The following is a 25,884-nucleotide window of genomic DNA, read 5'->3' as shown; positions in this document are numbered from 1 at the left end:
TGTAACATGCTGCTGGTTGGGTGTGTTCTAATACTGTAACACACCTCTGCTGGGTGCGTTCTAACATTGTAACATGCACTTGCACTAACAGCCAGGGTTGTGGTCAATTAACACCCATAACTCACTGACACCTCTGGTAACACAGAACACAAGCATATCTTCTTCTTTGTCACCTTATCTATTACTGAAGTGCACTGTGTTTCGAATCAGCGTACCCTTTTGAAAATTAGATAAAGTTACTTCCGGTAGCTAACTCTAGCCTCCACTGCATGGATTGAGTAAATGAATGCGTAAATAAACCTTTATTTTTTTATTTTTTTTATTTCACCTTTATTTAACCAGGTAGGCTAGTTGAGAACAAGTTCTCATTTACAACTGCAACCTTGCCAAGATAAAGCAAAGCAGTGCGACAGAAACAACAACACAGAGTTACACATGGAATAAACAAGCGTACAGTCAATAACACAATAGAAAAAAAGAAAGTCTATATACAGTGTGTGCAAATGGCATGAGGAGGTATGGCAATAAATAGGCCATAGTAGCAAGTAATTACAATTTAGCTGCCACCAGCAAAGCCCCTGGAGACTCTAACTGCTTCTCTTTATTAGTGGAATAGTCATTTGTCTGCATGCTACCTCTCTTCTCTCACACTAATTATTTCTCAGTCTGAATAATCATCTGCCACATTCAAATTACTTTGTTTCCAATAGCTCTCTACCGACAAGGGTTCTTTCTCAATTCCTCGATTCCTTGCACCCTCTATCATATCCTCACCTCATTCTGAAAACGCATCGGAGGAGAACTTGAAGGTCCAAGGGGAGGGACCTTGAATCTTCACCTCTAATTCGTTTTGAGAAAGAAGAGAGGAGAAAGGATGCAAGGAATCGAGGATAAAGAAACTGAGAAAGAGCCTACGTTTTCTTTTCTAATGCTAACCTCTGACTTATCTCTCACTCTCTCTCTGTACCTGCAGTGGATATATGGTCGGTGGGGTGCATTATGGGAGAAATGGTGCGTCACAAAATCCTGTTCCCTGGCCGTGACTGTATCCTTATTCAGATAATGTAAATAATGGCAGTTGATCTCGTTCAAAGAATAAGGGTGCCATTTCCCCACAGCTGTGAACACACTGTAAAATGTTTAATAAACAGGAGCTCCGATAAAGTACGACCTCACAGAAATTGTTCAAAAAAAGTTACATAAATTGCACTGCAGATTATAATTTCACTCGTTCTGTATATTTAAAATCTTACATTGTGTTAGTTTACAGGGAAGGTGTCTTTGTTGTATGAAAATGTTTCAACAAGAGTTGTGCATGTCGTGTTTGCAATCATGTTTGGATTTTACACTGCATGACCAAAGGTATGTGGACACCTGCTCGTCGAACATCTCATTCCAAAATCATGGGCATTAATATGGAGTTGGTCCCCTCTTTGCTGCTATAATAGCAAAGAGTGTTAGTGAGGTCGGGCACTGATGTTGGGCGATTAGGCCTGGCTCGCAGTCGGTGTTCCAATTCATCCCAAAGGTGTTCAATGGGATTGAGGTTAGGGCTCTGTGCAGGCCAGTCAAGTTCTTCCACACCGATCTCGACAAACCGTTTCTGTATGGACCTCGCTTTGTGCACAGGGGCATTGTCATGCTGAAACAGGAAAGGGCCTTCCCCAAACTGTTGCCACAAAGTTGGAAGATTGTCATTGTATGCTGTAGTGCTAAAATGTCCCTACACTGGAACTAATGGGCCTAGCCTGAACCATGAAAAACAGCCCTAGACCATTATTCCTCCTCCACCAAAATTTACAGTTGGCACAAGGCATTGGGGCAGGTAGCGTTCTCCTGGTATCCGCCAAAATCATATTTGTCCGTCGGACTGCCAGATGAAGCTTGATTCATCACTCCAGAGAACGCGTTTCCACTGCTCCATAGTTCAATGGCGGCAAGCTTTGGAACTCGGTAGTGAGTGTTGCAACCGAGGACAGATTTTTACGTGCTATGTGCTTCAGCACTCGGCGGTGCCATTCTGTGAGCTTGTGTGGCCTACCACTTTGCGGCTGAGTTGTTGTTGCTCCTTGATGCTTCCAATTCACAATAACAGCACTTACAGTTGAACGGGTCAGCTCTATCTTGGCAGAAATGAACTTGTTGGACGAACTGACTTGTTGGAAAGGTGGCATCCTATGACGGCGCCACGTTGAAAGTCACTGAGCTCTTCAGTAAGGCCATTCTACTGCCAATGTTTGTCTATGGAGATTGCATGGCTGTGTGCTCGATTTTATACACTTGTCAGCAACGGGTGTGGTTGAAATAACCAAATCCACTAATTTGAAGGTGTGTCCACATACTTTTGTATATATAGTGAATGAACAGTTAGATTATGGAAGTTATTTGTATCACAAAAAATACATATTCAATGCATGCAGTGCACTTTTTCTACTGATACAACATTTTGAAAAATAAATGCAGACAAATCTATTTATTTTTAGATTATTACTATGAGCTCTATTTTAACAAACCTAATGCAATGGTACATCTTAGCGCAGAACAGTCTTATGACTAGGGTGGATTGGAGTCTTTGACAATTTTTAGGGCCTTCTTCTGACACCGCCTGGTATAGAGATCCTGGATGGCAGGAAGCTCACCCCAGTGATGTACTGGGCCGTACGTACTTATCTTTGTAGTGCCTTGTGGTTGGAGGCCGAGCAGTTGACATACCAGGAAAAATGCAACCAGTCAGGATCGTCTCGATGGTGCAGCTGTAGAACCTTTTTAGGATCTTAGGACCCATGCTAAATATTTTCTTCTGAATAGGTTTTGTCGTGCCCTCTTCACGACTGTCTTGGTGTGCTTGAACCATGTTAGTTTGTTGGTGATGTGGACACCAAGGAACTTGAAACTCTCAACCTGCTCCACTATTCCCGCAATTTGACAGTTACGTCCAACAGACGAAAGTGGAAGATCCATTTTGTTAACAAAATTACAAAGGAAAAACAATAAGCAGTCTATTGTAATAACTTGATGTGCCTAAACAGATTCCCTACAGTCACTGACAACTTTCATTCAATGGGCATAATGAGTCCAAGCTTTTCACAGAAGCTGCATGGACAAAAATAATGTCCAATATAAAGAAAAAAATGTAATGTCTGTTGACTGTTTTGCTGCTGGTGATATTTTAATAAAACATTAGCATATAATCATTGATCAGGCTACTGTGCGCCTCCGCTGGAAAAATCGATGCCATAACCAATTGAGTTACAGCTAAGAACAGGTTTTTGTGAGTCTTAAATATCACCAGTAGCGCTGCTTGAAATTTGCACATAGGTGCACGTTTTTAAGGACACAACTAAAATATTTCCACCCCTCCCTCCTCAGCACAAGTAAGCTGATATAAGACAAGTAAATTACCAACCCTGGCGCCTGGCTTTTACAAGTCAAAATTGCCAAAGAGCGTGCGTTAATGGCAGCCGAAAATAGAGCCCTATGACTCTCAGACTCTCTGAAGGTGAATCAAATCAATACGTGGCCTGTACTCCTCTGTTAGGTACAATGGTTTCCACGTAGCTCTATTGTCTCTAACCAATCTTGCTACTGTACTGGCTGGCTTCACAACACCTCTAATAGCTCAAATAATATATTTAATAATAATATATCACTATTTCAATAATTCACCATAAATTCAGTAACCCCTAAAAAAAAATGTTTTTCTCCAAGTCCTGTTTATATAAAGGAATTACTTGAAGTATGTGATGACAAAGCCATGGATCCATCATGGAATGACTAATTATATTTCTATGGGAATCCATCCTGTATTTAACCTATTTTATTTTGGCACCCCTTTGGCAGAATGAGACATCCCTCACTCTGAATATTTATTGGAATATTTCTGGCGCCATGTGCGTCTGCCTGGAGTGTGTTGTATACACTGTGGGGTCAGACACCGGGCCACCCCCTGGAGCTAATGGGAGAGCAACATGCATGCCGATAATTACCGATTTTTAGCATTCTAGCTTTGAGGGTGTGTGCGTGCGTGCGTGCATCTATCAGGGTGTATGCCAGGACAAAACAAGGATATTGGGTGGCTCTTAGACAATCAGTCATAAGTAATAATCAATCATAAGTATTAATTTATTCACCAACAGTGAATTGAGTTGAACCCCTTCAGAAACCTGTATTCATGCTGAAATCCAGAATGCACTGTAAGGCCAATGTGTCATCATCTGGAAGTTACGAAGTTACGAGAACCTACAGTCCTCTTCTGCATGATTTGTACTTTAAGAAAAGCCCTGTAAGGACAGTGTGGCGTTACTCACATACTCTTGCAAGATCAGTGGTCACCAACCTCTTCTGAGTCAAGATCACTTTCGCAGTCAAAAAGCAAGATCTATTGCGCAGAGTTTTTTTTTACATGATTACATTTTTTAACATTAACCTAATAAAAACAGCTCTTTAGGAATAAGGTTTGTGCAGTAGGCCTAATACATTATCACAGCATATTGGTTATATGCCTGGCCTGCCAATATTGTTCTCCCCGACAATAATATATTTCAAAACTAAAGCTTTGATAACAAAATAGATCAGTTGGTGTAGCACTTGCGAGGCACAGCTGAGCATAAACTGGGAACTAAAAAACAAAAAACAAATCAGCTCAAATCATGACGTCAGTGATCTTCAGGTCGGAAAGTCTGCGCTTCAGAAAGATGAGTTTCTGACTTGGAATTCCGAGTTGGATGATCGTTCAAAAACAAAATTCCCAGTTCCCAGTTGTTTTGAACACGGCATTAGTCTCAGCAAAGGGAGGGAGAGAGCAGCAGAGGGTCCGCCTCTCACGGTCCCTGCTCTCCTTCCTTTCCTCTGGTGAGACTGGCCAGACAGAGGGGACACCGTCTTCCACCTGGAGAAACTCGAGTTGCACCGCATCCGCATCTGCCTCATGCACAAATTAATGTTGTTCCTATGACCAGAGAAAGTAAAATATTCCTCAATATTAAAATAGACAAGACGAGCTGCTAATAATAAAAATGCAGGGCTATCGATACACTTGGCTACTCATTCATTGCAGCCCGAGCGGAAGTAGGGAGAAGCGTGTTTTATGTTTTGTAATAATGTTTTGTAATAGTGTTCACAGTGCTTAATAAAAACTTAAATGTGGGCTCACTCATAAAAACAGCAGCTCTTTGCTGTATTCTTTGATATTCTCTCTCTGGTCATGATTTTAAAAGTTATTAAATCTTAGGTAGGCTAGTATCAAACTTTGCTGTGGCCAGAGTCTTGGAACCTGTAGGTACAGTGGTTTGAGCTATCGGATTGGCCAGCACAGTAGGCACACATTATTTAGCCACAGATCTCCAGGGCAGTAGACACACATTATTTAGCCACAGATCTCCCGGTCCACCGGGTAGGCGGAGTTTGTCTTTTTAGACAAATGAAATGGTCCCAAATGTGAACACCTCGCCTACCCAGTTCGCAATGCTTCTGAATCAGGTGCATCTACCGCCAACAGCGCAAAACACGAATAAGTAAAAAAATTGTACAAGACTTTATCGTTGGCTTTTCTAAAGAAATGTTTGGTGATCGACTAGGAATGTCTCGCGATCGACCGGTTGGTGACCACTGCTAGATAATAACTGACAAAGACAGCAGTGTCTTAAGTTTAACAGCCATTGTTGTGGTACACAAAACATAACTTGTTTGCAATTACATGACAGACAGGACTCACAAAGACGTGGCATTGTTTTGCATGTCTGCGTGCAGTGTGTGGTTTATGGAGTTTGTGTGACGTGTCATGTATGTATCTGCATGTCATGTATGCTGGGTGACTGGTATGGGACTGTGTCTGGCTGCAGTGGACATGTGGTCTGTGGGCTGCATCTTTGGAGAGGTGATAAGAGGAACAGTGCTGTTCCCAGGCACCGACCATATCCTTGCCTCCTTGTCTCCTTCTGGTACTGTCATCAACACTATACTGTACACTGCTAGAAGAACCAAATACTGTATAGGGTTAAATGGCTAGCGTCATACATGGCCCTTAAAGCAGTTCTATATAGAACATTTGGAGAGGTATCCTTGCCTCCGTCTGTAGACTGTAACTCGTATCAATACATCGACACATTGGCTGTGCTACTAGTTCACCACAGCTAACTAGCTAGTGATTTCACATCGGCTACACATATATCATTCTGGCCTTCTTCCAGCCTTTACAATATATCAGGTCTGTCATCGAGATGAGCAGTTTGAACACCATCATAAAATCTGAACATTTAGAAAATAGCCTAATTTCATGATGAGGGATACTCATATGTATAAAAAAACAAATACTTTATTTTTAATTAAACACAAATTAACATATTTATCTATATGGAACTGTTTTAATTCCAGCAATGTTTTAAATCAAATTAGACAGCTTAACATCAATGTAGAATAATGTTAAGGAATGAAAGCCAAGGCTCCTCTCACTGCATTGTGTAGATTGGACTCCTTTTCCTGCATTGTGTAGATGTGATTCCCAAAGTGTGATGTAGACAAAGAGGAAATGAAAACGGCATTCCAGCAGGATGAGGTCATGTGTTTCTGGATGTCCTGGCTTGCTTGCGCTCTCTTTGAACTGGCACCCACCTGTGCGAGATGGAGAGAAAAAAGACATAGACCCCCCCAGCCTGGCCACCCTCACACACAAACACACACACCATCCTTTCCCCCTCTGTTCCTATCCCAAAATAGTGCTGATAATTCAAATCAAGTTTCAAGTTTATTTGCCATTTGTAATAAATGAAATGGAAATCGATATCTCCCAATAAAAACAGCAATCTAACACAAAATCACACCAATTGGCATTTGGAACTTTGTACAGTACCAGTACAATAATCTGCATATTCATAAAGCATTGGTTATAAATTAGAGAGAGAACTAGGAGCTGTTTCAATCTGCTATCTGCTAGTTGTAAAACGCACATTAAACACAAATGTGCTTGCAACTTATTTAACCCAGCATTAGGAAACAGTTTAAATCATTTAAAGGGCTAGGAAACCAAAGAGGAAATCATTCCCACCAGTGAAGTGTTGGCCTCGCTCACTAACACTGTGACTATGTCCCGAATGGCACCCTATTCCCTATATTCTCACGCCTGCTCCCGCTTCCCCTCGGGCACTAGGCTGCCCTCCATTACGCACTCCTGTCACAATCATTACGCGCATCTGCACTCATTGGACTCACCTGGACTCCTTCACGTTGTTGATTGACCCCTCTTTATATGTCTGTTCCTCAGTTTTGTTCTCCGTGTCAGCATTATTGTCGTAATGTCGTTTTGTTCCGCCCGTCCAAACGCTGTTCTTGTTTTGTTTGATGTCCGTTTTCTATTAAATGTTCACTCCCTGTACCTGCTTCTCGTCTCCAGTGTCTGTCCTTACAGAATGCTGACATCACTATTTGAAGCATCAGGTAGTTCTTGTTTTTTGTTTTTGGTGGTGACGTCGGGTCCGGGTGCTGCCGCTGATGGAACCGGGGGTGCCTCAGCTGGCTTGTCGGGCTTTCACGCCTTAGCTGGCTCGAGAGGTTTCCTTTCCTCGGTTGGCTCGGCAGGCTCCCATCTCACGTCATGCTGCAGCCGGCCCATCAGGCTCCCACGCCTCAGCCGGCTCGTCAGGCTCCCACGCCTCAGCCGGCTCGTCGTGCTTCTACGCCTCAGCCGGTTAGTCCAGTGCCCATGCCTCAGCTGGCCCGTCAGGCTCGCCCAGGTGGGATGGCGGGTGGTGCCCCTAGAGGGGGGGGGTACTGTCACACCTGCTCACGCTTCCCCTCTCTGGCGCTCGAGGGCGCCAGGCTGCCCTCCATTACGCATACCTGTCACCATCATTACGCGCATCTGTGCTCATTGGACTCACTTGGACTCGTTCACGTTGTTTATTGCTCCCTCTATATCTGTCTGTTCCTCAGTTTTGTTCCCTGTGTCAGCATTATTGTCGTAATGTTGTTTTGTTCCCCCTGTCCAGATGCTGTTCTTGTTTTGTTTGAAGTCCGTTTTCCATTAAATGTTCATTCTCTGTACCTGCTTCTCATCTCCAGCGTGTGTCCTTACATACATAGGGGCCCTTGGTAAAAGTAGTGCACTATATAGGTTATAGGCTGCCATTTGGAACCCCTTTAAGGCTATGGGAAATGGGAAGGGCTATAACGTAATAACAAAAGCTTTAGTATTAATAGGGTCTTTCTTATAGCAGACTAAAGCAGTGGAATTACCATTGCAGATGAGATGAGGAGAGGGGGGTGAAGTCTCTGACAAATAGTACATTCAGACAGGACTCTCTATACATCGTTCTGACACGTACATCTGGAGAGTTTTGCGTCAGTATAGAAGGTACTATACTAGTGTTTATTGTCGACAATGTAGATCTTTTATTATCTATTTAATTAGTTTATTTGTCAGGGACCATGCACAACACATATTGCAAAATTGGCAAACTCCACTCCACTGGAAATCCCTCCTTACCAAGTTGACACCTTTTTGCAGTGATTCATAGAATTTACAAGGCCTTGTTCGTTTGTGAACCTACTCACAGTCCATACCGCCACTGCACAATATTGCACAATGTTGATCCACATCTGTTTGACTCTCAGAATAGGAAGAAATCTGCTGGTTTACTGCGATTGAACTAATTAAATATGGAAGAGAGTATGGAAGAGAACTTGTTTAAGAAATGGCAGATTATAGAAAAGTGGTCTGTTACTGTTACACTTTGCTCATGTCCCTCCATTTAGTGATATGTCCCAATGTGGCTCTTACGCATCTGCTTGTAGGACTATTGTAGGCCTATGCAATTATCCCCTTCAATTGGTTAGTGCTATATGTTAAAGCCTATATGTTTTTTATTTGAGACAGCCAGAGTGCTGTCCTGTACAGGTTTGTTGTGTGTTTTTTTTAACCCCACCCCCTCTCAGATATCGACCAATGGAATAAGGTGATTGAGCAGCTGGGCACGCCCTCACCAGAGTTTATGAAGAAGCTGCAGCCCACTGTCCGTAACTATGTAGAGAACAGACCCAAATATGCAGGCCTCACCTTTCCCAAGCTCTTCCCCGACTGCCTCTTCCCTGCAGACTCAGAGCACAACAAACTCAAAGGTAAGTGAGACAATAAAGTATTCTATAGCCTAATAATTCTGGTATTTCTAATTCTATGCTTACAGCCCTTAGAGTATGTGTGTGGAGGTTGTGCAGTTTGAGGCAATGTGGCTCGCTAGGGGCCAGCCTAATTTAAGTAATATAGCTTCACTTAAATTGGTTAGATCAATTCAGGCAAATCTCCTGACTTTGATGTTTTACCAATTTCTTTTTTTTCTTTTTTTTTTACAGAAATTAAATAAACTTTTCTCGCCTGCTTACATTTTTCATTTCAATGGGGGGTAACTATCAACCACCCAAAGAGATGGGATGATTACATTACTATTGAAGCAGGAGGCAAATGGTCAATATAAAAGCCATGTAACTGGAGACCACTCACTGAATTGTGCTGTGTCTCCCGTATTCTATCAAAATGTTTAGCACTTAGAATTAAGAAAGTTATGAGTAGAATTAACCAAAGTGAGGAATCTGGCTACATTAGTGACAATATTCATTATTTTCTTGAAACTATTGAACATTATGTAAAGGAAGAAAAGTCAGGTTTGATTTTTTCTTGCAGCTTTTGAGAAGGCTTTTGATGAGATAAAATGGGATTTCATTTATGGATGCCTTCAGTATTAAAATGTTGGTTGTTTATTCAATGGTTTAGAGTCTTATATCCGAATACAGTCTGTAAGTTAGTGAATAATGGGTATTTATCTGACAACTTTTAGTTATTTAGAGCGGTCCGACTATTGCCTTATTTATTCTAATTGGCTATCAATCTGCTGGCCATCAGAATCAGGAACAATTGTAATATAGTAGCTCTAAGTATCGATGGTCTTGAAACCAAAATGTCCTTATATGCAGATGATGGAAAATTTGATTTGATTTAAAAATGATATCATTGACAGTAATGGGAATTTTAATTTCAAACACTGCACAATGTATATGAACAGACAGTTTATTAGGTACACCCATCTAGTACCGTATCGGACCCCACAGAACAGCCTGATTTCTTTGAGGCATGGATTCTACAGTGTGTCGAAAACGTTCCACAGGAATGTTGGTTCATGTTGACGCAATGACATCATGCAGTTGTTGCAGATTGGACCACGGTACATTCATGCTGAAAACAGCCCGTTCGATCTCATCCCAAAGATGCCCTATGGTCAGCAACAATGTTTTGGTCAGCAACAATGTTCAAATACGCTGTGGCATTCAATTGTTGCTCACTTGGTATCAAGGGACCTAATGTGTGCCAGAAAAACATTCCCTTAAAACTTCTTGGGGCTATGTGGGACGTTAGCGTGCCACCCGTGGCGCACCCTATCAACAGCAGGTGCATTTCAAGAGCGGCAAATTTGAAACCAAATAAATATCAAAATTCAAATTTCTCAAACATACAACTAACTTACACCCTTTGAAAGATAAACATCTCCTTAATCTAACCACGTTGTCCGATTTCAAAAAGGTTTTACGGGGAAAGCATAAAGTTAGGTTATGTTAGGAGAGTACATTGACAATAGCTGTGTGTAATGTATTGTCGATTCAAAGACAGGCGTCACCAAAACCATAAAATCAGCTAAATTATGCACTAACCTTTTACAATCTCCATCAGATGACACTCCTAGGACATTATGTTAGACAATGCATGCATTTTTAGTTCTATCAAGTTCATATTTATATCTAAAAACAGCGTTTTACTATGGCGTTGATGTTCAGGAAATCGTTTCCCTCCAATAACCGGCAGTCAAAATAATTAATTAATATTAGAAAACATTGGTAAAATATTATATTGTCATTCAAAGAATTATAGATTTACATCTCTTGAACGCAATCGACTTGCCAGATTTAAAATTAACCTTACTGGGAAATCACACTTTGCAATAATCTGAGCACTGCGCCCAGAAAAATACGCATTGCGATACAGACTAACTGCCATGTTGGAGAGATCTAAAATCGAAAATACTATGTAAATAATCCATTACCTTTGATTCTCTTCATCAGATGTCACTTCCAAGGAATCCCAGGTCCATAACGAATGTAGTTTTGTTCAAAAAAGCTCATCATTTATGTCCAAAAAGCTCCGTGTTGTTAGCACATGATCTAATCCAGCCGGACTTCACTTCACTTCACGAACGGAAAAAATATATTTACGTTCGTTCAAACATGTCAAACGTTGTATAGCTTAAATCATTAGTGCCTTTTTTAACCAGAACATGAATAAAATTCAAGGCGGACGATTGGGATCTCTTTTAAAACGTTTCGGAACGAGAGTACCCACCATCAACTCGCACGCCAGGGGTCTAATCGGCCATCACCGTTCCAAGTCTCTTATTCGGTCAGATCTCACAGTATAAGACTCAAAACACTTTATTAAGGCTGGTGACATCTAGTGGAAGCCATAGGAAGTGCCAAAACATTCCTCAGCCCCTTTGTTTTTCAATGGCATAGGCTTAAAGTCAATTCAACACATCAGGTATCCACTTCCTGTCAGAATCTGTCTCAGGGTTTTGCCTGCCAAATGAGTTCTGTTATACTCACAGACACCATTCAAATAGTTTTAGAAACTTTAGGGTGTTTTCTATCCATATATAATAAGTATATGCATATTCTAGTTACTGGGTAGGATTAGTAACCAGATTAAATTGGGTACATTTTTTTATCCAGCCGTGAAAATACTGCCCCCTATACCCTAACAGGTTAACCACCGCCACCAGTCTATACCGTTGACACCAGGCAGGTTGGGTCCATGGACTCATGCTGTTTATGCCAAATCCTGACACTGTCATCAGCATGATGCAACAGGAAATGGGACTCAGACCAGGCAATGTTTTTCCACTCCTCAATTGTCCACTGTTGGTGATCGCATGCCCACTGGAGCCGCTTCTAGGAGTGGATCGACGAGTTTTGCCATTCTCCTTCGACCTCTCTAACCAATGAGATGTTTTTGCCCACAGAACTTCCACTGACTGGATGTTTTTTGTTTGTCGCACCATCCTCTGTAAACCCTATATGCTGTTGGGTTTGAAAAGCCCAGGAGGGCGTTTATGAGATACTGGATCCGGCGTGCCGGGCACTGACGATCATACCACGCTCAGTCGCTTAGGTCACTCGTTTTGCCCATTCTAACATTCAATCGAACAGTAACGGAATGCCTTGATGCCTGTCTTCCTACTTTATATCGCAAGCCACGGCCACATGACTCACTGTCTGTAGGAGCGATCAATTTTTGTGAACGGGGTGGTGTACCTAATAAACTGTCAACTGAGTGTATGTACAAATTATAATAACAATCAGTTACTGGCAGCAATTCCAACAGAATGGAGGAAAAAGTTAAGGGAAAGAAAAGAGAAACTGTTTGTTTGTAGACTTCATATTAAATCTCACAGATGGGAACTATGGTTAAAATCAATGAAGCCATACCATTTTCATTTGGAAAACAACAAATTGGTTGTCTTGACACACATATTCCACTCTTTCTAGGAAGAGCAGTTTGATACTCCAATCCCTTGAAAACAACAGGTTTTTGGTTTGATTTATAAAACAACATTACACTCCATCTTTAGTTGAAGATATAATTTTGTGATATCCAATTGCGATCCAATTACAATCTTGTTTCATCGCTGCAACTCCCCAACGGGCTCGGGAGAGGTGAAAGTCGAGTCATGCATCCTCCGAAACATGACCCGCCAAGCTGCGCTGCTCCTTAACACCCGCTCGCTTAACCTGGAATCCAGCTGCACCAATGTGTCAGAGGAAACACTGTTCAACTGATGACTGAAGTCAGCTTGCAGGTCCCCGGCCCGCCACAAGGAGACGCTAGAGCGCGATGAGCCAAGGAAAGCCCCCCCAGCCAAACCCTCCCCTAATCCCGGATGACACTGGGCCAATTGTGCGCCCCCCTATGGGTCTCCCGGTCACGTCCGGATCAAACCCCAGCCTGTAGTGATACCACAACACTGCGATGCAGTGCCTAAGACCGCTGCGCCACTCGGGAGGCCCATAGCTGCTAACTTTTGGGTAAAAGTAAAACAGTGGTTACTCCCTGTTCTAAACAATTTTGTTATATCTCGACCAACAGTTATATTGGGTGACTTAAGGGATAGACGCAACATGATATACAATCTCTTAATTCTGCTGGGGAAAGCTTTCCTTTTTTAAACTTGTAAATAACTGTCAAACACTTTTATACACTAGAAGGATTGATTTCAAAAGAAACTGGGAGGTCACAAGATTTTACTGATAAGTGGGACCAAATAACACGTCATGAGAGATGGGCCTGATTTCATTGACAATGGAAATGTGCTCCTGATCGACAGTTATATTACAATTCTCAATATTATTATTTTTGTATTATAATTTTTTTATTGTGGTGTTTTTATTTAATGTGCTTTTGTAGTTAGAGTAATTGCTTGTTTGTTTTGTGTGTCCACCACATGGAGGTATTGGGCTGAAGAGGATGGGGTGTTCTGGGGTAGGTGTGGAGGGTAGTCTGGGGGTCCATGTCAATGGTATTACATGCCAATGATTGAAAACAATTAAGGAAAGAAATACCAAAAAATGAAGAAGAAAAAAAAATATATAAAAAATACCTCTCTTTGCAAAGAAATACATTTTTCAAATATTTGGAATAAAAAATAAACATTTTAAATAATACAAACAGTTTTGTCCCACAAATGTAAAAAAAATATATATATATTAAAAAATAAAATGAATTCAGAGGAAGATGTTTTAAACCAAGATGTCATGCACTACATTTCCTGAGAAAAAAATCTTTACAAAAAATATTCCCATTAAGTATTCCTACAGGAGGCTACCAGAGAATATCCTAGTAGGATATATCCAAGGAAGACATATTCCCTAAATACTGTATAATTAAAGCTGCTGCTCTGGTGTGTTGTTGTTGCTGCTGCTAATGTTGTACGTTTGGGAAGGAAATTCACAGGAATCACTCTATATTCCTCCTGCTGCCTGCTGCCTGCCTGATCTCTGCAGATACATGGCACAGGAAAGGGGCGATAGGAGGAATCACCCACTGAGTCATAGAGGCTGTAATGGATACTCACAGCCAGAGACATAGTAGAGATGTAAGGAAGCGTAAGAGTTAGAGCGATTGTATTTGAGAGGGAGTGTGTTAGAGACTGTTTTAGAGCTACTGTGTTACACCAATGGTGTTACAAAAATTATGGTAAACAATTTTTACACTACTTAGCCGAGCAAAGCTGAGCTGTACTATGCTGGCCTGGTTACGCATCCACCATGGACAAAATTAAAATAACATATCTGAGCCAGCACATTACGGTTCAGGTCAGCACGATAGTGTGAAAAATGTTTGAGAGCATTATGTATTTAGCTGTCAGTTATTGGCTGGAACTCCCAAAAATGGCTGAATTTACCGAGTAGCTCCAAGTCTGAGAATTAGTTTATTACAGAGAATGAAATAATGTTACCGTAATTTCCGGACTATTAAGCGCACCTGAATATAACCCGCACCCACTGAATTTAATTTTTTTAAATATTTTGAACATAAATAAGCCGCACATGTCTATAAGCCGCAGGTGCTTACCGGCACATTGAAACAAATTAACTTTTCACAGGCTTTAACGAAACACGGCTTGTAACAAAAATAAATAGGCTTTAACGAAACCCGGTTTGTAACAAAAATAAATAGGCTTTAACGAAGCACGGCTTGTAACAAAAATAAATCGGCTTTAACGAAACATGGTTTGTAACAAAAATAAATAGGCTTTAACAAAACACAGTTTGTAACAAAAATAAATAGGCTTTAACGAAACACGGTTTGTAACAAAAATAAATAGGCTTTAACGAAAGACGGCTTGTAACAAAAAATAAAAATTAGCAGTAAACAGTAGCCTACCAAGAAAGTCATTGGTCACTATCTTCCTCCTCCTGTGCACTGAAACCATCTCCTTCGGTGTCAGAGTTGAATAGCCTCAGAATTGCTTCATCCGATATTGGATCGTTTTCATTGTCGCTCTCGTCACTTTCATCCGGAGGCAAATCCCCCGCTGAGCCCTCTTCAACACGCAGCATTCCAGCCTTTCGAAACCCGTTGATGATAGTGGATTTTTTGACAATGCTCCACGCTGTCAGGACCCACAAATTTGAAAGCGGGAAAAATCCATATATTAGCCGCGTCATTGTTTAAGCCGCGAAGTTCAAAGCATGGGAAAAAAGTTGCGGCTTATAGTCCGGAATTTACGGTAGTTAGGGAACCAATAAACCTACTGAAGCCGTTCATGTTTGAGCCAATCGTTGCCCCAGAACAAATACTTCATTCTTGTAGTAGTAAAAACACAGATATGCCGCCTGAATCACCTCAGCTAGAGGGTCTGCGTAACCAAACACAAACAGGTGTGAGTGGGGATGCTGCCAGATAATGGCTAGAGTAGGAGTGTGTGTGTTGTGCTGTATCACCACCATTTCTCTACAAAATCCCAGCGGATGGTGGCTGTATTACATCCAGTCAGAGGTTCCTGTAAGTCTGGATGGCAATGTATTTATTGGACGTGTCACTAATCCTTATGAAGGACTTCCTGGCAGAAGAGGTTACTCAACCAGTCAGCAGCCGATATGTCAGTTAAATAATTGGTGAAATGTTGCTTGATTATAAATTGTTTAAGGTTAATATCGATAGATGGATAGGTGCTCAATATATACAATCAGTATCCTATAATGATGTTTATCCCCAGCGCTGTTCAGCGCGATGGTAAGACATTTACCTTTTAGATTAGACGACCGGAGTTCAAATCGCAGACAGCATCATCATTCATGAAATCTCATTCTAACCAATAATGGGGCGTGCTCCATTACACAATCATACATTGTGATTTAGTTTCGATATCAGACTAACTTTTCTTGTGATTTTGTTTGCAGAGCATACAGGCTAACAGTTTATTGCCAGTTCACCCTATGGGCACAAGGGAGAATTGGACAAGGTGTATGGTGTCTCATCCCTGCGAGTGTCGTTTCTTCCATAAAGCGCACGTACCCCGAAGCAAAGGCAAAGTTAATTTAGTAAATCTAGCCTGCTGTCATTTTTTTCAAGTCAAAGACCTAATGCCTGCGCCTTATGTAAAAATAGTATTAGTTAGCTTGTCCACTATAACAACAGGTTCAAGCGTCACCAGATACACTTGCTTTGAAGATAAAACTACTTTCAACACGCACTAATCCGTGTACCTGTTGCTAGAGTAGTGACTTCAACTAGCTTTGGATGCCATCTATTGGAAAGGAATGGTAACTACACTGGGCAGCTACACTAGTTGGCAGAGTCAAAGTAGACTTTAATAATATATGCCATTTAGCAGACGCCTGTATCCAAAGCGAACTGGGTACAGATCATAGAAACAAGATTGCAATTTTGATATCATGGATGGTCAGTCCTTGCATCTATAGCTCTGTCTATGAATTTGAAAGTGGTTACATTTCTCCAGCCCCATCCCTCAGCTTTTTACCGAAAGAGGAGCAGGGAGATACTGTGTTATTGTTTCTACTGCTGATTGCCATTTAAGAAGTTAAGATGCAGATTAAATACACACCAAAATATGTTGCAGATACTATAAAAATGTCCCATTACTCAGACAGTTAGTGAATACACAGCATCCAGCACAGCAAACAATCAATCACTCAAATGTATTTTACAAAGCCCTTTTTACATGACAATAATAAATGTCAATTGGCTTTTCATAGCAGAGTATTCACAGGTTGAGAGAGAGAATCGAAACAGCGGGACTGGGACAAGGTAGCACATCTGTTGATGTGGAAAAACAATTCCACTCCGATGTGTATCTTTGAATTCGCTGTTGAATGGCCTGCTCTTTCTTCATTTTCGGAACACCAGCTGCTCCCCCAAAGTGATCGATACTACATCTTGGCTCGCACTGTGATGATTGTGATTCTGAGCTCTCAGGTTCATACAGCGAGTTCTGGTCTTCACTGATCTCACTCTCCGTCAGCTCCATCTGTGGCGTATAAGGACATTACTCGGTTGTATACTGATGGTTGTGAGCGCAATCCTGCTGGGCTCTTTAGTGATGGTGGACCTCTTCTCCACAGCAGCACAGGAACACTCTGGCACCTAGGGGTCAGTTTGGCATGCTGCACTAACCTGCACAGTCTCTTCCAGGATGAAAAAATTTTCAGGGATGAAGATGTCATCCTAAAACAACTCAACCCAAATATATCAGTCAATATATCAGCATTAACAAGCTCTCTGTCTCGTATGCTTTGTCAACACACACACACACACACACACACACACACACACACACACACACACACACACACAGCAAATACAGGGACATTTATTTTTCAGCAAACATTAACTATGTCAACTTCAGTCTAGCTAAATGAGGTGGAGCTAACAAAACATGACAAAAACAAATCTGTCAACAAAATGTATTACAGTACTTGACAATCTGAGGTGGAAGCTACATTAGCTACAGTAACTACCTAATAACAGGAGTACAAGGAGAAACTGTTGCAATTTTAGTTGCAGTTGAGTTGCTTGCTAACGTTATTTGCTGGGGGGTGTTACACAAAACACTTCAGACGCAATTAGGTAGTTACCTTGAACTAGAGTTGCAACAAAGTTGTCCAGTGTCTAACAATAGCCTAGTCAACAACAGTCATGACTGGTTAACATTAACGTTACCTCAGGCTCCGTTGCATTGACTCCTCCATTCAGTCGCTTTTGCTTGACTCCAAAGTCAGTGATGTTGATGATGGTCGGTCGTTAACTTCTTGGGGCTATGTGGGACGTTAGCGTTTCTCAAACATACAACTAACTTACAGCCTTTGAAAGATAAACATCTCCTTAATCTAACCACGTTTTCCGATTTCAAAAAGGTTTTACAGGGAAAGCATAAAGTTAGGTTATGTTAGGAGAGTACATTGACAATAGCTGTGTGTAGTGTATTGTCGATTCAAAGACAGGCGTCACCAAAACCATAAAATCAGCTAAAATTATGCACTAACCTTTTACAATCTCCATCAGATGACACTCCTAGGACATTATGTTAGACAATGCATACATTTTTAGTTCTATCAAGTTCATATTTATATCTAAAAACAGCGTTTTACTATGGCGTTGATGTTCAGGAAATCGTTTCCCTCCAATACCGGCAGTCAAGTCATGACAACAAAATAATTAATTAATATTAGAAAACATTGGTAAAATATTATATTGTCATTCAAAGAATTATAGATTAACATCTCTTGAACGCAATGGACTTGCCAGATTTAAAATTAACCTTACTGGGAAATCACACTTTGCAATAATCTGAGCACTGCGCCAGAAAAATACGCATTGCGATACAGACTAACCGCCATGTTGGAGAGATCTAAAATCGATAATACTATGTAAATAATCCATTACCTTTGATTCTCTTCATCAGATGTCACTTCCAAAGAATCCCAGGTCCATAACGAATGTAGTTTTGTTCAAAAAAGCTCATCATTTATGTCCAAAAACCTCCGTGTTGTAGCACATGATCTAAGCCAGCCGGACTTCACTTCACATCACGAACGGAAAAAATATATTTACGTTCGTTCAAACATGTCAAACGTTGTATCGCATAAATCATTAGGGCCTTTTTTAACCAGAACATGAATAAAATTCAAGGCGGACCATTGGGTTCTCTTTTAAAACGTTTCGGAATGAGAGTACCCACCATCAACTCGCACGCCAGGTGTCTAATGGGCCATCGCCGTTCCAAAGCTCTTCTTCAGTCAGATCTCACTGTAGAAGACTCAAAACACTTTGTAAAGGCTGGGGACATCTTGTGGAAGCAATAGGAAGTGCCAAAACATTCCTCACCCCCTTTGTTTTTCAATGGTATAGGCTTAAAGTCAATTCAACACATCAGGTATCCACTTCCTGTCAGAATCTGTCTCAGGGTTTTGCCTGCCAAATGAGTTCTGTTATACTCACAGACACCATTCAAACAGTTTTAGAAACTTTAGGGTGTTTTCTATCCAAACCTGAACAATAATATGCATATTCTAGCTTCTGAGTTGGTGTAATAGGCAGTTAAAAATGGGCACATATTTTTTCAAAAAATTCTCAATACTGCCCCCTATACCCTAACAGGTTAACCATTATGAATCCAAGATGGCATAGCAGTCAGACGTCTTTGTCTTTGTCCTGTCGTGTCCCTTGTATATATCTTTTTACATCTTTTTCTTCGCATTATTTAAAAAAAATATTTTCCTAAACCCCAACTTCTAAATACTCTCCCGCAACCTGCCTCACCCAATGTGGCGTGGATCTGTTTTTTTTCCGAAAGTATTTCTATGTACTTCGGATCTGGAATCCCTCAACTGAAGCTAGCCAGCTAACTACCTACCAGCTATCAGTCAGCAAACCATTGCTAGCGGTCATCAGCTCACCTTTAGCTCGGAAAGCTCTCGCCAGTTCGAACAACGTGACTCAAACCAGAGCATAACGGACCTATTATTATTATTTATTTTTTCTCCCTATATCCCCGGATTCCTACCGCAAACTCTGAACATTTTCATCTGGATCTTCGCAACTAGCTAACCACAATCCCGGGAGACTACTCCTGGCTAGCGTTTCCATCCCGGAGCAAGCACCAATTAGCCTGAAGCTAGCCCGGCCAGGGCTCCTGTGCTACCACCGAAGCCCACTCCTGGGCTACAATATCCGGACCCCTTCTACTGCCGGTAGAAGGGGTCCGACTGGAATACCGACATAATCTGCCCGGGGATTCTAACAGGCCCCTCAGGCGCGATGTCCGCTGAAGGCCCATTCTGCTAACCGCGGCCTACTAGCAACCTAGAGCTACTTGAAACCCTACTAATTCCACGACTGGTCTATCGACGTCACCACACGAAGAGGTAAAAAAACAGACTTACCCCCATCACGACATCCCCCAAAGGTTAACTTGCTGGCCCCGGTCTGTTAACTGCTAGCTTGCTTGCCCCGGTCTGCTAACTGCTAGCTTGCCTGCCCCGGTCTGCTAACTGCTAGCCCCGGTCTGCCAACTGCTTGCTTGCTGACCCAGCCTGCTAACTTGTAGTTTGCCAGCCCCGGTCTGCTAACTGCTAGTTTGTTTAGCCATGGCCTACTAACTGTTAGCTTGTTAGCATCGGCCTGCTAACTGTCTGAATCGCCATGTCCCCAGTCAGCCCAACCACTCACTGGACCCATATGTTCACTTGGCTACGCATGCCTCTCTCTAATATCAATATGCCTCATCCATTACTGTCCTGGTTAGTGATTACTGTCATATTTCACTGTAGCCCTGCTCAATATGCCTTAACCAACCATGTTGTTCCACCTCCTACATATGCGATGACATCACCTGGTTTAAACGTCTCTAGAGACTATATCTCTCTCATCATTACTCAATGCCTAGGTTTACCTTCAATGTACTCACATCCTACCTTACCTTTGTCTGTACACTACGCCTTGAATCTATGCTATCGTGCCCAGAAACCTGCTCCTTTTACTCTCTGTTCCGAATGTGCTAGACGGCCAGTTCGTATAGCCTTTAGCCGTACCCTTATCCTACTTCTCCTCTGTTCCTCTGGTGATGTGGAGGTTAATCCAGGTCCTGCAGTGCCTAGCTCCACTCCCACTCCCCAGGTGCTCTCATTTGTTGACTTCTATAACCGTAAAAGCCTTGGTTTCATGCATGTTAACATTAGAAGGCTACTCCCTAAGTTTGTTTTACTCACTGCTTTAGCACACTCTGCCAACCTGGATGTCTTAGTCGTGTCTTAGTTGCAATCTACTGCAAAGATAGCCTGCAGAGTTCTGTATTACTATCCAAGTCTGTACCCAAACAATTCGAGCTTCTACTTCTAAAAATTCACCTTTCCAGAAACAAGTCTCTCACTGTTGCCGCTTTCTATAGACCTCCCTCTGCCCCCAGCTGTGCCCTCGACACCATATGTGAATTGATTGCCCCCCGTCTATCTTCTGAGCTCATGCTACTAGGTGACCTAAACTGGGACATGCTTAACACCCCGGCCATCCTACAATCTAAGCTTGATGCCCTCAATCTCACACAAATTATCAGTGAACCTACCAGGTACAACCCCAAATTCGTGAACACGGGCACCCTGATAGATGTCATCCTAACTAACTCGCCCTCCAAATACACCTCTGTTATTTTCAATCCAAATCTCAGCGATCACTGCCTCATTGCCTACATCCGTAATGGGTCTGCGACCAAATGACCACACCTCATCACTGTCATACACTCCCTAAAACACTTCTGCGAGCAGGCCTTTCTAATCGACCTGGCCGGGGTATCCTGGAATGACATTGACCTCATCCCGTCAGTAGATGATGCCTGGCTCTTCTTTAAAAGTGCCATCCTCACCATCTTAAATAAGCATGTCCCACTCAACAAATGTTGAAATAGGAATAGATATAGTCCTTGGTTCACTCCAGACCTGTCTGCCCTTGACCAGCACAAAAACATCCTGTGGCGTTCTGCATTAGCATCGAATAGCCCCCGTGATATGCAACTTTTCGGGGAAGTTAGGAACAAATATACACAGGCCGTTAGAAAAGCTAAGGCTAGCTTTTTCAAACAGAAATTTGCATCCTGTAGTACTAACTTAAAAAAGTTCTGGGACACTGTAAAGTCCATGGAGAATAAGAGCACCTCCTCCCAGCTGCCCACTGCTCTGAGGCTAGGAAACACTGTGACCACCGATAAATCCACTATAATTGAGAATTTCAATAAGCATTTCTCTATGGCTGGCCATGCTTTCCACCTGGCTACCACTACCCCGGTCAACTGCCCGGCACCCTCCACAGCAACCCGCCAAAGCCCCCACCATTTCTCCCTCACCCAAATCCAGATAGCTGATGTTCTGAAAGAGCGGCAAAATCTGGACCCATACAAATCAGCCGGGCTAGACAATCTGGACCCTCTCTTTCTAAAATGATCTGCCGAAATTGTTGCAACCCCTATTACTAGCCTGTTCAACCTCTCTTTCGTATCGTCTGAGATTCCCAAAGATTGGAAAGCTGCCGCGGTCATCCCCCTCTTCAAAGGGGGTGACATTCTAGACCCAAACTGCTACAGACCTATATCTATCCTACCCTGTCTTTCTAAGGTCTTCGAAAGCCAAGTTAACAAACAGATTACAGACCATTTCGAATCCCACCGTACCTTCTCCGCTATGCAATCTGGTTTCAGAGCTGGTCATGGGTGCACCTCAGCCACGCTCAAGGTCCTAAACGACATCATAACTGCCATCGATAAGAGACATTACTGTGCAGCCGTATTCATCGACCTGGCCAAGGCTTTCGACTCTGTCAATCACCACATTCTTATTGGCAGACTCGACAGGCTTGGTTTCTCAAATGATTGCCTCGCCTGGTTTACCAACTACTTCTCTGATAGAGTTCAGTGTGTCAAATCGGAGGGCCTGTTGTCCGGACCTCTGGCAGTCTCTATGGGTGTGCCACAGGGTTCAATTCTCGGGCCGACTCTCATCAATGATGTTGCTCTTGCTGCTGGTGATTCTCTGATCCACCTCTACGCAGACGACACCATTCTGTATACTTCTGGACCCTCTTTGGACACCAGAGGAGCTTCAATGCCATACAACTCTCCTTCCGTGGTCTCCAACTGCTCTTAAACGCAAGTAAAACTAAATGCATGCTATTCAATCGATCACTGCCTACACCTGCTTGCCCGTCCAGCATCACTACTCTGGATGGCTCTGAATACGTGGACAACTACAAATACCTGGGTGTCTGGTTAGACTGTAAACTCTCCTTCCAGACCCACATTAAGCATCTCCAATCCAAAATTAAATCTAGAATCGGCTTCCGATATTGCAACAAAGCATCCTTCACTCATGCTGCCAAACATACCCTTGTAAAACTGACCATCCTACTGATCCTCGACTTCTGTGATGTCATCTATAAAATAGCCTCCAACACTCTACTCAACAAACTGGATGCAGTCTATCACAGTGCCATCCGTTTTGTCACCAAAGCCACATACACTACCCACCATAGCGACCTATACGCTCTTGTTGGTTGGCCCTCGCTTCATACTCGTCGCCAAACCCACTGGCTCCAGGTTATCTACAAGTCTCTGCTAGGTAAAGTCCTGCCTTATCTCAGCTCACTGGTCACCATAGCAGCACCCACTCGTAGCACACGCTCCAGCAGGTATATCTCACTGGTCACCCCCAAAGCCAATTCCTCCTTTGGTCGTCTTTCCTTCCAGTTCTCTGCTGCCAATGACTGGAACGAACTGCAAAAATCTCTGAAGCTGGAGACTCATATCTCCCTCACTAGCTTTAAGCACCAGCTGTCAGAGCAGCTCACAGATCACTGTACCTGTACATAGCCCATCTGTAAACAGCCCATCTATCTACCTACCTCATCCCCATACTGTATTCATTTATTTATCTTGCTCTTTTCCACCCCAGTATCTGTACTTGCACATTCATCTTCTGCACATCTACCATTCCAGTGTTTATTTGCTATATTGTAATTACTTCACCACCATGGCCTATTTATTGCCTTAACTTACCTCATTTGCACTCACTGTATATAGACTTTTTGTTTTCTTTTGTTCTACTGTATTATTGACTCGATGTGTTGTTTATTCCATGTGTAACTCTGTGTTGTTGTATGTGTCGAATTGCTATGCTTTATCTTGGCCAGGTCGCAGTTGCAAATGAGAACTTGTTCTCAACTAGCCTACCTGGTTAAATACTGTAAAGGTGAAATGAATAAAAAAAATACCATAACCCTCAAAATGTCAAATGGAGGCGCAAGCAGAGGGCTTCAGCGTAGGCCTATGACTCCTTTCCATTCGGAAACTCCCGGTTGCTGGATCGAAAGTGCCCTTCATCACGAAGTCTGCCTCCGCGAAGTGCTGTCTGCAGATCCTTCTAGCTCGAACTGGCACGTCCTTCCTCTTCAGGACATGAAGCCAGTTCTTCAAAAGTTGTGGGTCCTTGGGCAGGATGGTAGTTTACCAAGGAATTTTTTTGTTGCCAATTCATATAGCCTGGCGCTATACAGTTCATGTTTGAATTACTACTTGTTGTTGCCATCTTCATTGTCCACACCTAACCTTACTCTCTTCGGTTCACTCTCCGCGCGAAAACTCAATACCACAGACAATTTGCTAATTCCTGCCAGTGACGCACTGGCGTCAGTCGTTACTATGGCAATTAAAAAAGGGTGCTGACCATAGCACAAATAAACCTTGTTGATGATCAAAATACTGAATATAGAGATGTTTTTATGTTAAATGCACATGTTTAGTATTTGTGGATTGAATACATCTCTTTGCTTAGATTTACTTCCTAAAGTGTTTCCATTCCCCTTTAAGCCTTGACTGTGGTGGCTATGGAAATAGAGGGAGAATCATAAAGGCACTGTAAACTATTGTCTCACACCTTGGCTGTGTCTGAAATGGCACCCGATTCCCTATATTGCATACTACTTTTGATCAGAGCCCTATTCGAATGTAGTGCACTACATAGGGTATAAGGTGCCATTTCAGATGCAATCTGTTTGATACAGTGTGTTATTGCTGATTGATTTTCTTCCTCTCTCATGTCTTTTGCCTTGACTCTGACCCCGGTATGGAACCTGAATCTGCTTCTATTTCTGTCTTCACAGCTAGCCAGGCCAGAGATCTGTTGTCTAAGATGTTGATTATTGATCCAGCCAAGCGGATACAAGTGGATGAAGCCTTACAGCACCCCTACATCAACGTTTGGTACGACCCAGCCGAGGTGGAGGCGGTGAGTAGGAAAAGCAATGAAGGAATTAGAATGACGTCATTCTATGTGGATGAGTCTGTACCCAGCCAGCACATACAGTACTAGTCAAAAGTTTAGACACACCTACTCATTCCAGGGTCTTTCATTATTTTTACTATTTTCTACAAAACTATGAAATAACACACATCATGTAGTAACCAAAAAAGTGTTAAACAAATCAAAATATATTTTATATTTGAGATTCTTCAAAGTAGCCACCCTTTGCCTTGATCATAGCTTTGCACCCTCTTGGCATTCTTTCAACCAGTTTCATAAGGAATGCTTTTCCAGCAGTTTTGAAGGAGTTCCCACATATGCTGAGCACTTGTTGGCTGATTTTCCTTCACTCTGCGGTCCAACTCATCCCAAACCATCTCAATTGGGTTGAGGTCGGGTGATCGTGGAGGCCAGGTCATCTGATGCAGCACTCCATCACTCTTCTTGGTCAAATAGCCCTTACACAGTGTGTTTTGGGTCATTGGGCTGTTGAAAAACCAGATGGGATGGCATATCACTGCCGAATGCTGTGGTAGCCATGCTAGTTAAGTGTGCTTTGAATTCTAAATAAATCACAGACAGTGTCACCAGGAAATCACCCAGCAGCAGAGGTAATTCTGGGTCTTCCTTTCCTGTGGTGGTCCTCATGAGAGCCAGTTTCATCATAGCGCTTGATGGTTTTTGCGACTGCACTTGAAGAAACTTTCAAGGTTCTTGAAATGTTCCTGATTGACTGACCTTCATGTCTTAAAGTAATGATGGGCTGTCGTTTCTCTTTGTTTATTTGAGCTGTGCTTGCCATAATATGGACTTGATCTTTTACCAAATAGGGCTATCTTCTGTATACCCCCCTCCCTTGTCACAACACAACTGATTGGCTGAAACGCATTAAGAAGGAAAGAAATTCCACAAATTAACTTTTAACTAGGCACACCTGTTAATTGAAATGCATTCCAGGTGACTACCTAATGAAGCTGCTTGAGAGAATGC

General features: G+C 42.3%; 1 protein-coding gene across 14 annotated transcripts in view; it reads left to right on the top strand.

Annotated features, from left to right (window-relative positions):
* LOC115159070 (mitogen-activated protein kinase 10-like) overlaps nucleotides 1–25,884 on the top strand; it is a 94,115-nt gene that overhangs the window by 46,453 nt on the left and 21,778 nt on the right. For 12 of the 14 annotated variants that reach the window (XR_003868835.1, XR_003868833.1, XR_003868834.1 and 9 more), the window contains 3 exons: nucleotides 974–1,045; nucleotides 8,929–9,111; nucleotides 24,755–24,879. Coding sequence is in view for 11 of the 14 variants with exons in the window: in XM_029708427.1 (XP_029564287.1) it covers nucleotides 974–1,045; nucleotides 8,929–9,111; nucleotides 24,755–24,879 (380 nt within the window). In the remaining 3 variants the exon portion in view is untranslated. Of the gene's footprint in view, nucleotides 1–973; nucleotides 1,046–5,840; nucleotides 5,940–8,928; nucleotides 9,112–24,754; nucleotides 24,880–25,884 lie in introns of all 14 variants that reach the window. The other 2 variants (XM_029708437.1, XM_029708429.1) reach the window with 2 other exon arrangements.

This window comes from Salmo trutta, chromosome 23 (assembly GCF_901001165.1).
Source record: "Salmo trutta chromosome 23, fSalTru1.1, whole genome shotgun sequence".
Taxonomy (NCBI): Eukaryota; Metazoa; Chordata; class Actinopteri; order Salmoniformes; family Salmonidae; genus Salmo; species Salmo trutta.
Note: the sequence above shows the minus strand (reverse complement) of the source record. Positions and strands in the feature narration are given on the sequence as shown.